This window comes from Caenorhabditis briggsae (assembly GCF_000004555.2).
Source record: "Caenorhabditis briggsae complete genome, chrIV, whole genome shotgun sequence".
NCBI classification, from domain to species: Eukaryota; Metazoa; Nematoda; class Chromadorea; order Rhabditida; family Rhabditidae; genus Caenorhabditis; species Caenorhabditis briggsae.
In genome coordinates this window covers 9,775,229-9,789,487 of record NC_013487.2, presented here as the reverse complement: position 1 = coordinate 9,789,487, position 14,259 = coordinate 9,775,229, and the positions used below count along the sequence as shown (strand labels likewise).

Sequence of the window (14,259 nt, the reverse complement as noted above, 5' to 3'; positions counted from 1 at the left end):
TTCACCATATTTCAAATTCCTAATCAATCAGTATGTAGGTATGAGTCCTTTTTCTCTAAAACTCCTTTTAATTTTCTTATCTTCTCTATAGAAAGTGTATTCCTCCTATCTTTCAGAAAACGGAACTGCCAAATGATAAATCGTCCTTCTGTCTTTTTTCATTTTTCAGCATGAATTGTGTGTTCTGGTCTAGACCTGTAGTAAATGGAAAATGACCCTCCCAGAGTTTATGTGAATGACTCATAAATTCACCAGCTATTCATTTCCCTCGCATTTTTCCTCGTTCCGTTTTTCCTCCTTTTCCTCAGTCTCCCCTTTTTCTTCTCTTTTTCTTTTTCATTCTCTTTTTTTAACCCTAGACCTTTATTCTTGTACTTTTTGCAGATTCAATCTCAATGAATGGGAACCAAAATGGGAGATCTGCTGCAAGTCAGAACAACAATCATCAGCACAGGTTGATTTGAATTATCATTCTTTAAAAAACAGTTTTGTGATTTCAGAGGCGACCCAAGAACCACTCCCACATTCTCTCAAAGGCACTTGAACTGTCCAACCTTTGTTCCACGCCAGAGAACAGAAGAGCACAACAACAGAGAGCCGATTGAAATTCTTGTAGGAGAGGTTAGTTCCGGGAAAGAAATGTTTTGACTTTTTCACTTAAAAATTTCTAAATTTAACACTCCACGCTCTCCCACAGAACAATTCCAAACTGCAAATTAATTTTTGATCTACAGAAAAACGTTTGGCGCGATCACAATTGCAGGTCTAAAACCAAAATTTCAGAGTTTTTTATCTGATTTTGTGGAGTTTCAAGATGATTCAAATAATTCTTAAAAAATTAATTAGTGGTTATAGATTCATGTATGGTCCTTTTCCGAAAGAAAAAATGTCAAAAATGGTCATTTTGAAAGTTTTTTACAGAAAAAATCTATCTCCTCTTTCAGTTTTTGACATTTCTAGGAGTTCTATAGCTCAAAAAAACCGCAATTATTTTCTCTACATTTTCTATAGACGAATTTTCAATTCGTCTGATAAAACTTTTTTTATAATCAAAAAACAACGCAGAAATGCGATTTTGTGCAATTTCATGAGTTTTTTGAATTATAAAAACAGTTTTATCAGACAAATTAAAAATTCATTCATAGAAAATGTAGAGAAAATAATTGCGGTTTATTTGAGCTATAGAACTCCTAGAAATGTCCAACAACCGAAAGAGACGATAGATCTTTTCTCTACAAACCTTTCAAAATGACCATTTTTGCCTTTTTTTTTCCGGAAAACGTTCATACATGAATCTATACCCACTAATTAATTTTTAAGAATTATTTGAATCATCTTGGAACTCCACAAAATCAGATAAAAAATTCTGAAATTATGGTTTTAGACCTGCAATTGTGATCGCGCCAAACTTTTTTCTGTAGATCAAAAAATTAAATTTCAGTTCGGAATTGTTCTGTGGGAGAGCGTGCACTCTCAAAAGTTGATCAAAATTGTAAGAGTGCTCTGAAATTTTATTTCAAAAAATTTTTTAAGAAACATTTTTTTGTAATTCTGAAATTGTTTGAATGAAATTTCAAGCGGTTTATCTTATTATGATGAATTTTTAAAAAGTTTTTCAACTACAAGAGCCCCTTGTTTAACAAATTCTGAAACAAGAAACAGACAAATTTGACCTGTTTTTCAATTTTTCAACTTTGTAATTGTTCCTTCTAGAAGTTTGACTTTCTCGAAATAATGATATAGTATACCTGAGTAGGTGTTTTCATTCTTGTTAGATAGCATTTCTCGAAAAAATCACAATTTCAAGTGAAGCATACCGTAAATGCTCTAACAGAAGCCAACCATCTACATGCACTTTGAGCTCAATTATCTCAGTTCTTTCAAAAGATATCGAAAATTGTCAACTGATAAGATGTTTGTGAAATTATGATTAACAATTTATCAGTTGAAAACGTTTTTATACCTTGGACAGGAGCCGAGGTTAATTGGCTCAAAGTTCAAAGTGTGGATGGTACTCTATTCGAGTGTTCACGGTATTTAGGTGTTTTCCTTTCGGTCAGAGACCATTCCTTTTTTAATATCATAATTTAGAACAGTTACAATAAAGTGATGCAACCTATGAAATGAACATCTAGAATACATTTTTATAAGGTTTTCTCAAACCACCCAATGACTCTTTTCCTAATTCTTAAATTTTTTCAGGAGAAAGAACTCTTCGAAAAATGCTCGCCGTTGAAACAAAGACTCATCCATTCACACCGTACTACCCAGACATACGGAAATCTTCAGAAGAATACAATCTCGCACTGAATATTAAAGCTCTTCTGGATAACTACACACATCACAAAGCTCTCCGATTCATTGCGAAGACTCATGTCTGGAACCTTCGACCACCACCTTTTGCTCAGCTTCCATTTGCTCCATACGGTATGGATGCGGTCCGGCAATTCATCAAAATGGACGGAGATCATGCGATATACCGGGTCATTGCGGATAAAGGAGACAAGTATATTTTACTTGCTTGTCATCTGAATGTTCACGCTTTTCATCGAGGAGATCTTCGTTTCTTGGAAGTAAACTCTCGAACCAGAACGAATGCATCGGAATACTCTTGTATTGGATACCTCGCACTGGGAGATCTTGTGGCTGTCAGTGAATTGGCAAAACAACCATGGATACCAAGGGAGATGGGATGCTGGAAGACATCAGATATGAATCAGGAGTCACCATGCGTCTGGATGGTCGTGAGAATGACAGTTCTGATGAGACAGAGATTCGATAATGTTCCATTTGTATTTTTGAATAATGGAGCTGCAGTTGCACTCAAATGGCGGGAACCGTTAACTGTCAAAACAGGATATAATGGTAATTTGGAAAACCGTGGAACATTTGTGTTTGTTGGAAGTGGATTCATTGCTATGCAAGTACCTGAATTGGCTTCAGGCCACTCAAAGATGCAGGAGACTCAGTTGCTGGGACTTTCAAAAGAAATCACGAGATATCCATGGTCCACTGGAACCATCTTTCATTATGAGTTTAGCCCACACTTCACAAATCAGATGCACATTGGTCATTGTGCATATTCCATTGCGAATCCGGATCCAAATGGTGTTGTTGAGTTCTGTGCACTTATGGGAGCATCAGCAAGCTACGCGGTTTTAACTGGAAATTTTGATTGCCGCTCGTTCAAAATGATCAATCCACAAAAGCTTGAGGAAGTTGTCACTTTCAAAATTGAAAACATTTCGGACCCGAAACCAGAATCCCTGTGGAAACAAAATACAAGAATCTCAATTGGATGCTCCAGAAGAGATGCCCACGCCGTGATTGAAAATGTGATCCCTCTTGGAGACATGCTCTACATATCAGCTAGATTATCCAGAGAATTTGCCTTCGAGTTCACCGACGAGGTGCATATGGTGTCACAGAGAGAAATGCCTGATGGAAAAGGACTTGTCGAAGGGTTCGTGGATAAGATGGAGCATGGATCAAATGGAGCGAGAATTCTAACGGCTTTATATGGAGGACCATGTCTGCCACAAGAACAACACCTCTTTGGGGTTCATTACGAGTTTCCGGGAGCCAATCCGATTCGTTTGAACGTGGATCAAAATGAGTATGTGAATAGTATCATCCGAAAAGTTCCGATTACCATAGCCAACTCTCCTTTTGGATGTGGAAAATCAATGACGATTGCGACAGCAGCCTACTACAGTGTTCTTCGATATCGCACTGTCGAGAGGGATCTACATCAACAGCTTCTGGTTACGCAGAGTAACTTTGCCTCAGTCAACTTGGTGGACATCACAAATCGTTTCTCCGATTTGTGTACAGTTGTTCGATACGTGTCATTAAGCAGTTGGATGGAATTGCCCGATGAATCAAGAACTGAGCTGGATTTCCCAGTGCAAATGCAAAAGTATTTCATCCCGTATGTCACTGGAGAAAAAGAAATCAACGACACGATGCTGATGATTGAGATGGCAAAATATTTGAAAGAGTATCAATTTCTCAAAGTCGAAGAAATGGATCCAGTGTGCCAACATTTCTTCAGTAACTGCCCAGTTGTAGAAAGGCTGGATTTGGAAAGGCTCAGCGAGTTTTTCTTCGAGTCGTTCAATCCAGAGATCGTTATCACAACTGCCGATTCCCTTCAATCTGTGATCCCATTTCTGAGCAAAGGAATCGACACAGTCCAGTTTGATGAAGCTAGTCAGATGCCAGAATCTGCTTTGATCGAAGTGATTTCCAATTTTCCCTATGCAGACTTCGGACTCGTCGGAGATATCCAACAACTGCCTCCGTACTGTGACACATTGCTCACGACCAACTTGAAGAGATTCGGTATTGGAAACACTTTGGAGCGAGCAATTAAGAATCGATTATTTCCTCAATTCGTTCTTCGCAATGTCTACCGATGTCATCCGTTCATCACTGCTATGCTTGGAGATCTTTTCTATGGAGGACGACTTGTTACCAATGTAAAACCGAATGAACGTGATGAATTCATGAGAAGCCGTCCTGACTTTTGGCCAAATCACGAATGCCCGATCATGGTCAGACACAATGGTACACCCAGTACCAGATACCATACATCTATGTTCAATCATGTCGAAGCTCTGATGGTGAGCAGCATCATCGACCAAATTTTCTCGCATCCGAACTGCACTATCCAACCGAAAGACATCGGAATTATATCATTCTACAAAGCACAAACTACACGGCTATTGGAAACGATTAAAAACAAAGATATCAAAATTGGAACCGTGGATTCTTTCCAAGGAATGGAGAGACAAGTTATGATCTTGTGTTGCACAAATGAGATGATCAGCGGATTCTTGGCAAACCCTAACCGTATCAATGTGTCCATGTCAAGAGCCAAACAAGCTACAATCATTATTGGAAACGTGAATTCCCTCCGAAATGCACAATATTGGAGAAGATTTGTTATGGAGGCAGATCGATACGGGTGCCTATTGTAATTTCCCATTAAAATACTTTCTACTTTTTTCTTACCAGTGATTTTGCAATTTTTATAGACCTGGTTTTTTCTCTTTCGTTGTTTAATAAATTTTTGATTTAAAATGATTTTTACTATTTTTTTTTGTAAATCCATAAAGGGGATTCTCTTGGTTTCTTCTCGAAATTCAGGTTTTTAGGAGCAGGTCAGATAATGGAGCATTTTTCTTGGAACAGGAAGAATAGTGGAAATTGCTCATTACATTTTTCCAGGCTGCTCTACTACGGTAACAATAAGAAATTAGGTTAGCAAAATTTCAAAAGATGAATTATGAAATCCCGTCCACTTTGAGCTCAATTATCTCGATTTTTGTGAAATATATTAAACAGTAGTCAACTGATAAATTAGTTATCATAATATCACCAACAGTTTGTCAGTTACCGGCTTTTTGATATCTTGCATAGGAATCGAGATAATCTAGCTTAAACTAGACAGTTGCTGGGGTCCTTTCTATTTTTAGGTTTAACGGTAATTGTTCCTGTTTTCTGGCTTTTCAAAGAACGTTGAAAAGCACGAAATGCGGATATATTTACTTTTACCTTGACCAAGTTATTCTCCTTTTCGTGTCATAAAAATCCATTTAACCTTATTCAGATTTCCGGTTTTCACACTTCCACTTGAGCAACGACATCAAACCTATTTTGGTGCCTTCAGACCCCCGAACTCATAAAATGGACCAAATGGAAATGAAACCACTAAACAGGTAAATATTTCAACTTTTCCAAATACTTGTCTAAAGCGGAAAGAGGGGTGATAAGTCACACATTCTGATACCCCCCCCCCCTCTGAAAAATTTCAAAAAAAAAGCGGATTGGTGGTGCTTTTCGAGCTGATAACAAACTGCAAAAATTTCACACCTCTTCAACTATTCTTTATGGGTTTCTATGTGTTTTTTGTCTACGTTCTATGGTTTTTTTTCGAAATTATTAAGAAAAATAAAGAAAAATAATGGGTCGATTGCAAAGAGAACTAGAGAAGTCAGAAATTTTGTGTTGATGAAGAGTCTGTGAACTTTGTGTTATCAGTTTTTTCTCAAGACAATTGTGCACGAAATGTGTCCGTAGTTTGTTTTTTTCTTCAAGTTTAAACTACTCTTTTGGAATGATCTAGATGTTTTAAACATAACATTTTGAAACGTTTTCACTCTCTCGCTTTTCTGACTCATGTCGATTTTTGCTCTTTATTTCTCTTGCCCCGTTCTATCTATTATAGTGTCAGAAGAAAGGATCAAAATGAAAAAAAAAATTGAATTCGTTCAACTGTCTGCATCCTCTAGAACCTGTTCTCTCTGATCGAATACCCACGAGAAGAACAGAAAACAATGGTGTAACTATTGTTCTTGTTATCTCTGCCATTTTTTTTTATGAGGTCAAATGACAGTACGAAAACCAAATAATTGCCGTTTATTTCATTGAAGAGTCGCGTCCCTAGAAATCCTTAATTGGCTCAAATTTTCAGCACAATGATCGACGAAACATCCGAAGAGTCATCAGTCAACAATTCGGAAAGTGGACTAGTGACACCTCGGGACACTTGGGGACGGAAAGTCAGTAAACCAATTGATAGATGGTATTTGGTATACATTATATTCACAATGCATGGAATGGGAATGCTCATGTCATGGAACATGTTCATCACAATTGCTCCTCAATACTATCATGACTATTGGTTCAATAATACAAATTATCAAGATAGTTTTATGTCAATTATAGGAGTGACTTCTCAAATTCCAAATGTTGGAATTATGATTCTGAATACAATTGTTGTTATGGTGTAAGTCATTCCACAGAAAACATACCGTAAAACCTGTAATAGAAGGGCGCCCACGGTGTCAAGTTGGATCTGATTTTTCTCGGTTTCTGTGTGAGATATCAAAAATGTTCCAGCTGTTTATTAGTTGACCATTTTTTTCTATCTTCAACAGAAACTCAGAAACATTAGCTCAATCTTTAAAGTTAGGTGGCCCGCCTAATAAAGGGTTTACGGTAGATTTTCTAGATGATATTTCAGAGGATTCATGATGCTCCGAGTTGTTATCCCTTTGATAGTCAACTGTTTTCTTATTGCTGTGATTGTTATTATGGCCATATTCGTAACCCCATCACCAAATACTGTCACTTGGTTTTATATCGTAACGCTTGTCATTATCATGGCAATGAACTTGGCAAATGGAATCTACCAGAATTCAGTATACGGAATAGTTGCTGATTTCCCAGATAACTATATTAACTCTCTGGTTATTGGAAACAATTTATGCGGAGTTTTCACATCCGTTCTCAGCATTATGACCATTTTGAGTGAGTTAAAAAAGGCAAAATACCGTCAAACCTGGAATAGAAGAGCGCTTGCTTATAACTTTAACGCAAATTTTCTCGGTTCCTGTTAAAGGTATGAAGAAAGTTGTCAACTGATGAAATGTTTGCGATATTATTATAAACAGTTTATCAGTTGACACATTTTGATATCTAGCACGAGAGCCAAGAAGAATCAGCTTAAGCTTGACAATGTGGGGCCCTTATTACAGGTTCTACCGTATTAAAATTAAAACTAAAAATATTGCAGTCTCTCCAAACGACATCGAATTGAATGCACTTCTCTATTTCAGTATTTCTTTAGCATTCATGATTGTTTGTCTATGCTCTCTTTACTTTTTAGTTCGATTGGTAAGTATATTTATTCTCTCAAACTTTTAGCCGAATCCGGAATTTCAGCCATTCTATCAATACTACATGGCAAAAGGGGTGGAAGCAAGATCCGAAGATTCAGTGGATAATCCATCCCTGCGACAGTATTGGGAGTGTTTCAGAATGGTGATTTTGATGTTTAAAATTTAGTTTTCAATCCGTAGCTTTAAGTGTTGGGTCCAATTGTTCAACAACTTTTACGTCTATTTTGTCTCTCTTCTCATCTTTCCCGCAATGATGACTGACAGTGTCTATTCGGATCCCGCTCATAATAAGACTTCTGTTTTTGGAGGTTTGGAAATCTTTTTAAAAATTAAAAATATTTTTCCGTTATTCAGATAATCTATTTTACCCAATTACTACTTTTCTCAACTTTAATCTCTTTGCTTGGATTGGATCCTCTCTAGCCAACTATGTTCAATTTGTGAGTTCCAATTAACTATTTAAAATTGAAACATCCGTTTCCAGCCATCTGCCAAATATCTCTGGATAGGAGTTGTACTTCGAACTATTTTCATACCATATTATCTTTTCTGTAATTATCGTCCAGATACCCGATTATGGCCAGTTTTATTTGAAAACGAGTGGTGGTTCACGACTGGATGCACGATTATGGCGTTGACTTGTGGTTATATGAGCAGCTTAGCATTGATTTACACTCCAGTGTAAGTATTAGTTTGTTTTCGATATCCCAGCTTTTTGTTTCAGAGAAGTGCCTGCCAGATATCAAAAATTGAGTGGAATGCTTGCATCAATTTTCCTAATGCTTGGAATTCTCGCTGGCGTCGCTAGTACTCCAATTGCAGCTTGGGCTGTAGAAAACATTGGAACCAAAAAACATAAATGATGTCGAAATTTTATAGGTTTACTTATGTTAAAATTTTGTATATTTGTCAACTTGAAATTTAAAAAAATAAATGTTTCAAAATTTTAGTTATAGTTTGAGCAAGACGGCAGGCAATTGAAAGCATCCTTGATTAGCTCAGGCTATCCAGGTTCATGACAATACTGTAGTCTTCAAATGTTTTTTCAACTTCAAAATTCGCATTATTTTTTCAATCACTTCCCACTTTCACTGGTCAGTAGCCCACCGACACAGATCAGCCGCCATTCGTCTGTTTAGAATAACTGAGAGGTTTCTGAGAAAAGTTCGAAAAACGTTCGTTAGAATTTGATTTCTTATTGTTAGCTACCAGCAAGCTGGTGCGCCTTCGGCGCAATTTAACCTAGTTTTTTTTTGGTTCGTCGTTTCGCTTCTCATGTTTTCTTAAAAGGTCACGTAATCAATACTTATTTTTCAAGCGTTTCAAAAGTCAACAGACTGACAGGGGGACCAACAGACGCCTCTAGCGTTTTATATATAAGAAAGATTCTGTCAAAAATCTCAAAAAAATTAATTGTGTCCAGATTTTTGAGCCGACGGACCATCATTGACCCATCAGCGGTTTTCAGCCTCAACTCGCCCACCCATTTTTGCCACACCTGCGGTCGCTTAGACTCCCCTCACCAGCTATTAGAAATGTTCCAAGTCTTGATCGTCGGAAACATTCACCAAAAGAAGATGAAGAAGCGGGCCAGATTTTGAAGAAGAAAATGCTGAATTTATTTTTTATCCAATTCTTTCAAAATCAGCTGTTTTATTTGTTACAGTTCAATGATAGTAAGAGAAATCTTCCTTATTAATAAAACGCTAAAGGCGTCTGTCCGTTTGTAGACTTTTGAAAAAATTGAAAAATACATATATATATTTACATGACCCTTTTATTTAGGAAAAGTGAGAAACGAAGCGACGAACATTTGAAAAAAACAGATTGAATCGCGCCGAAGGCGCACCTGCTTGATGTGTGAAAAATAAAAAGAACAACTGGGAAACAATTTAAAATGGCAAAGGCTTGAGTTGACGATCGAAAAGCCCTCCATTGTGAGATTGGTTTAGTTTGTCCAGACTATTCACAATTTTCGAAGTTGACTCCTCGACCTGCAAGAAAATTCTTTTGATCGGATTCTACCAGAACTTAAGAAGGCTTACAGTAATCTTGGCATTGGGTCCTCCCATATCAGTAAGCACCCATCCAGGATGGATAGTTGTTACTAGAACTGGAACATTCAATGACTTGAAATCGGCAACAAGGATCGAGCAAAACTAAGCATGGCAGCTTTGCTCATCTTGTATGCTGTATGGGTGTATTCGTTGAATCCAGGGACATTCAATGTCTGAGAAGAGCAATCTGATCCAATGTTCACAATTGCAGCTTTTGAAACAGATAATTCGTCTCCCTGGGTTAGCTCAGCAGCTTTTTTGAGAAGAGGAAGGAAGTACTGTGATTTTCAATAAATTACGATCAGACAATTTTTTCTTTTAGTTACTTGAGAAGCCATTAAAGGACCAACTGCATTGACATCAATGGTCCTCAGAACAGTGGCTCTGTTTGGAGGATCAGTAGTACGGTAGTGTTCAAGAATTCCAGCATTGTTAATAAGAAGATTCAGACCACGATCGCCAACAAGACCCTCAACTTGTTTCACTGAATTTTCCAAACTTTCATCTTCAGAAACATCCACAGAAATGAGATGAAGACGAGAATCAGCTTGGGAAAATGATTGGAGCTCCTGAAAAATTTTATTAGCGCCAAAATTCTGAAAAAAAACTAAAACGAAACTAACAGAGATGTCAGGAATGACTTTTTGGAGAAACGGAATTCGGTCAAAAAAATTCGAAGTCCGGAATACGGAATACGAAAACCGGAGTCCACACATCTCTGGAAACTAACCTTGGCTGCTTCCACGTTTCTAGCTCCAGCAATGATTGTTTCAATTCCTGAAACTTTTAAAAGTTCTCGAACAATTCCGAAACCAATTCCTCGGTTTGCTCCGGTGATGAAAACTGTTTTGGGTGGCATTGAAATCTGAAAACTGGTCGGAAAGATGTTAAAGGCGGGAGATAGCAAAAAGTTTGGGGACAGTTTAGGTAACAAAATGGCACAAAATATCTGGAGAACGTTTTTTTGATGTCTTGCCTCCTTCAATTTATATAGAGCAAAAAGTGTTCATCAGTAAATAAACATACAATCCAAAAATCAATTCTTGTGTTTTGCAGTTGTCTCTATTTGTCTCATTTTCTGTTATGTTTTCGTCTCGCGTCTTCTACAATATTCTGGACCACAGATCATGTTTCAATGATCTAGGAGAAACAACGTATTGAAAACAAAAACAGAACATAGGTTTTTTATTGAATGAACTCGGAAAGGATCACCATCACAATATATTACATGAGATTTGTAGGCCAATTCCGGGCTCAGAAGGGAGTAAATGCTGATAGATGAATCCAGCGCTTCTCCTGAATTATGTCAGCTTCGAGTGCTTCTGGTTTCCAGACAGAAGTAGAATAGATTAAAAAGATCATGAATTTGTATAATATTTCATCCGCTTCTATCCAAAGCAGCGTTTTTATTTTTCACAGTCAAATGAAAAGAGACAAGAAATCCCAAAAATGAAACAAATAAATAATTTAGAACGGCAGAGCTGTTAATTGACGATCGAAAAGCCCTCCATTGTGAGATTGGTTCAGTTTGTCTAGACTATTCACAATTTTCGAAGTTGACTCCTCGACCTGCAAGAAAATTCTTTTGATCGGATTCTACCAGAACTTAAGAAGGCTTACAGTAATCTCGGCATGAGGTCCTCCCATATCAGTAAGTACCCTTCCAGGATGGATAGTTGTTACTAGGACTGGAACATTCAATGTCTTGAAATCGGCAACAAGGGATCGAGCAAAACTAAGCATGGCAGTTTTGCTCATTTTGTATGCTAAGAGAGTTTCGTTGCAGAATCCAGTGACATTCAATGTCTGAGAAGAGCAATCTGATCCAATATTCACAATTCCAGCTCTTGAAACGGAGAATTCGTCTCCCTGAGTTTGCTCAGCAGCTTTTTTGAGAAGAGGAAGGAAGTACTGTAATTTTTCAGTCAATAATGATACGATATATTATATTTTCAGATACCTGAGAAGCTAGTAAAGCACTAACTGCATTGACATCAATGGTCCTCAGAACAGTGGCTCTGTTTGGAGGATCAGTAGTACGGTAGTGTTCAAGAATTCCAGCATTGTTAATAAGAAGATTCAGACCACGATCGCCAACAAGACCCTCAACTTGTTTCACTGAATTTTCCAAACTTTCATCTTCAGAAACATCCACAGAAATGAGATGAAGACGAGAATCAGCTTGGGAAAATGATTGGAGCTCCTGAAAAAATTTTATTAGAGTTAAAATTCCAAAAAATTACTAACCTTGGCTGTTTCAACATTTCTAGCTCCAGCATTGATTGTTTCAATTCCTGGCACTTTCAAAAGCTCTTTAACAATTCCGAGCCCGATTCCTCGGTTTGCTCCGGCTATGAAAACTGTTTTGGGTGCCATTGAAATCTGAAACCTGATTGGAATGATCTCAATTTATATAGAACAAAAAGTTTTCATTGGTAAACAAATAGTCGAAAAATCAATTTTTGTTTCCTAGTTGTCTCTATTTCTCTCTATTTCTGTTATCTCTCGCCTTCCAATATTCTGCACCACACATCATGTTTCAATGATCTTTGGAGAACAACAAATTGAACTTTAACACAATAATAGAATATATATATATATATTTTATTGAATAAAGGCACTCGGAAAGAATTATCATCACAATATATTATATGAGATTTTTATAATAGGTCAATTCCAGTTCGGAAGAGTAAACGTTGATAGATGAATTCAGCGCATCTCCTGAATGATGTCAGCTTCGAGTGCTTCTGGTTTCCAGGTAGAGATCAGCTGACGAAGCTTCAACTCAACATCGTTAAGTTCTTCACAGAAATCCTGGTCCGAGTACTGAAAAATGTTTTTTAATTGACGTGAATAAAGAAAAATCGTTACTCGAGCGTTTTCCAATCTCGGAACCATGGTTTCGAGAAAATCGAATGTAAAGACACGGATAGCATAACTTTGATCTGATTCTTGCATGTTCAGTGCAAAATTGATAACTTTTTTGAACAATGCCATTCTATTCTGGAATCGGTTTTTGGATTTTATTTTTTCGAAATCACCAGACTCACATCCATTTGCTCTGCGTATTCACCGTTGTCATTATTGCCTTGTTTGATCTGAAAAAAAACTCAAAAATAATTGAGAAAACAAAATATGAAAAAATTACATTTTTCGTGTCGCAGATCTGTTTCAACAGCACTTCAAGGTCTTTTCGTGAACGGGCGATATCTTCGGCCGCCATTCGAAACGCAAATTTACATTTACTTCTCCTAGAAATGTAAAAATTTTTTAAAGAAGGAAAACAAAAGAAAAAAGTTAAGTAAAACAAAACTTTGTTTATGTTTGAAGAAAGTGAGGAGAATGGAAGAGAAAAGGCAACATTCTCGTCCACGGCCAATAGTTTTGCTCTTGAGAATGAATGCAAAAGGTTCAGAAATGGGGTTTTCTTTGCGAAAAAAAATACTGTTTTCAAGAGAAGAAGTTTTTCAGCGATTTTCTAATGACTGATGGCACATCAAGCGAATGAACAGTCCGAAAAATTATTTATTTTTACAACTCGGTCGCTTATCAGTAAAAATGACTCATTTTCTCCGGAAACTTTTAAATGTAAACCAACCCGAAAATTTGAACAATTTAGCAGGTTACATGGTTTCTACCAATGATACAGTTTATCACTACAGACAATGTCACTTCGAAACCGAGACACTTCGAAACCAATCATTTCAAAACCAGTACTGGTGACGTCATTTTGAAACCGTAATAATACAGGCGAATGGATAAATTTCAGACTACAAAAACAATTTTGGAGTTTTCAAATAACCTTTCTGATAGAACACATTCTAAAACTTGAAAAATTCATATACTTTTTTGAAAATATTAAATTTCGGATTTTTTTTGGATTTCTGAATGTTCTATTAGAAAATGAGCCTATTCAAAAGCCCTAAAACCAAACCGGGGATAGAGTTATAACACTCCAAATAGAGCTATAACTCTATTTGGACTGTGTAACTCCCAAAATTCACGGGTAATTCCCACATCGCCTCATATCAGCCCCACAACTCTCTCGAGAATTACCTGAGTACTAAATCAGAATCCCAGTAATTTTTACCTATCTGATCTCTACTGGGCCTAGAATGAGCATTGAAAAAAATAATTTTTTTTTTCAGAATTCAATCAGAAACTCGAAAATGAGCCCCAGAATCTTCTAGAATTTCTTTCTGTTTCCCGAAACTTCGGAAGATTTTATGTGAGAGAACAATTTTTCTTGTCATGAGTCTTCTTCTATCTATGCATTAAACTCCGTAAAGTTTGACATCGAGATCAACTAGTCCAGGTTCAAAAAACTGACTTTTACATATAACACAACACATCATTTAAAACCCAAATATTGCATGAAACAGGTGATTTTGAAGTGTTTCCTAAGAATACGGAATTTATTAATTATGTTGTTTACTTTTGTTGAAAATGCTGAGAGCAGTGAATACATTTCAGTCACATCGGATTCTTCATTTCATTCCATTCCATAAAGTCAA

The 14,259-nt window shown here is 36.8% G+C and overlaps 4 protein-coding genes across 4 annotated transcripts; 2 read left to right on the top strand and 2 right to left on the bottom strand.

The window, feature by feature from the left end:
• Nucleotides 1-395: 395 nt before the first annotated feature.
• CBG03431 lies at nt 396-4,982 on the top strand (the record flags this gene model as incomplete). Its single annotated transcript, XM_002633699.1, has 5 exons — nt 396-454; nt 501-621; nt 1,442-1,492; nt 1,946-2,033; nt 2,203-4,982. 5 exons carry the CDS (start codon nt 396-398, stop codon nt 4,980-4,982), a joined length of 3,099 nt encoding a protein of 1,032 aa, XP_002633745.1.
• A 709-nt stretch (nt 4,983-5,691) lies between these two features.
• CBG03430 lies at nt 5,692-8,551 on the top strand (the record flags this gene model as incomplete). The annotated part of the gene is made up of 9 exons (XM_002633698.2): nt 5,692-5,723; nt 6,479-6,793; nt 7,031-7,317; nt 7,583-7,683; nt 7,732-7,830; nt 7,876-7,996; nt 8,043-8,128; nt 8,173-8,369; nt 8,413-8,551. The coding sequence occupies 9 exons, from the start codon at nt 5,692-5,694 to the stop codon at nt 8,549-8,551; spliced, it is 1,377 nt and encodes a 458-aa protein (XP_002633744.2).
• A 1,259-nt stretch (nt 8,552-9,810) lies between these two features.
• Nucleotides 9,811-12,121, bottom strand: CBG03429 (the record flags this gene model as incomplete). The annotated part of the gene is made up of 6 exons (XM_002633697.1): nt 9,811-10,023; nt 10,072-10,314; nt 10,476-10,610; nt 11,366-11,656; nt 11,706-11,948; nt 11,993-12,121. 6 exons carry the CDS (start codon nt 12,119-12,121, stop codon nt 9,811-9,813), a joined length of 1,254 nt encoding a protein of 417 aa, XP_002633743.1.
• A 333-nt stretch (nt 12,122-12,454) lies between these two features.
• CBG26394 lies at nt 12,455-12,968 on the bottom strand (the record flags this gene model as incomplete). The annotated part of the gene is made up of 4 exons (XM_045235748.1): nt 12,455-12,571; nt 12,617-12,748; nt 12,796-12,843; nt 12,894-12,968. 4 exons carry the CDS (start codon nt 12,966-12,968, stop codon nt 12,455-12,457), a joined length of 372 nt encoding a protein of 123 aa, XP_045098204.1.
• Between the last annotated feature and the right edge of the window lie 1,291 nt (nt 12,969-14,259).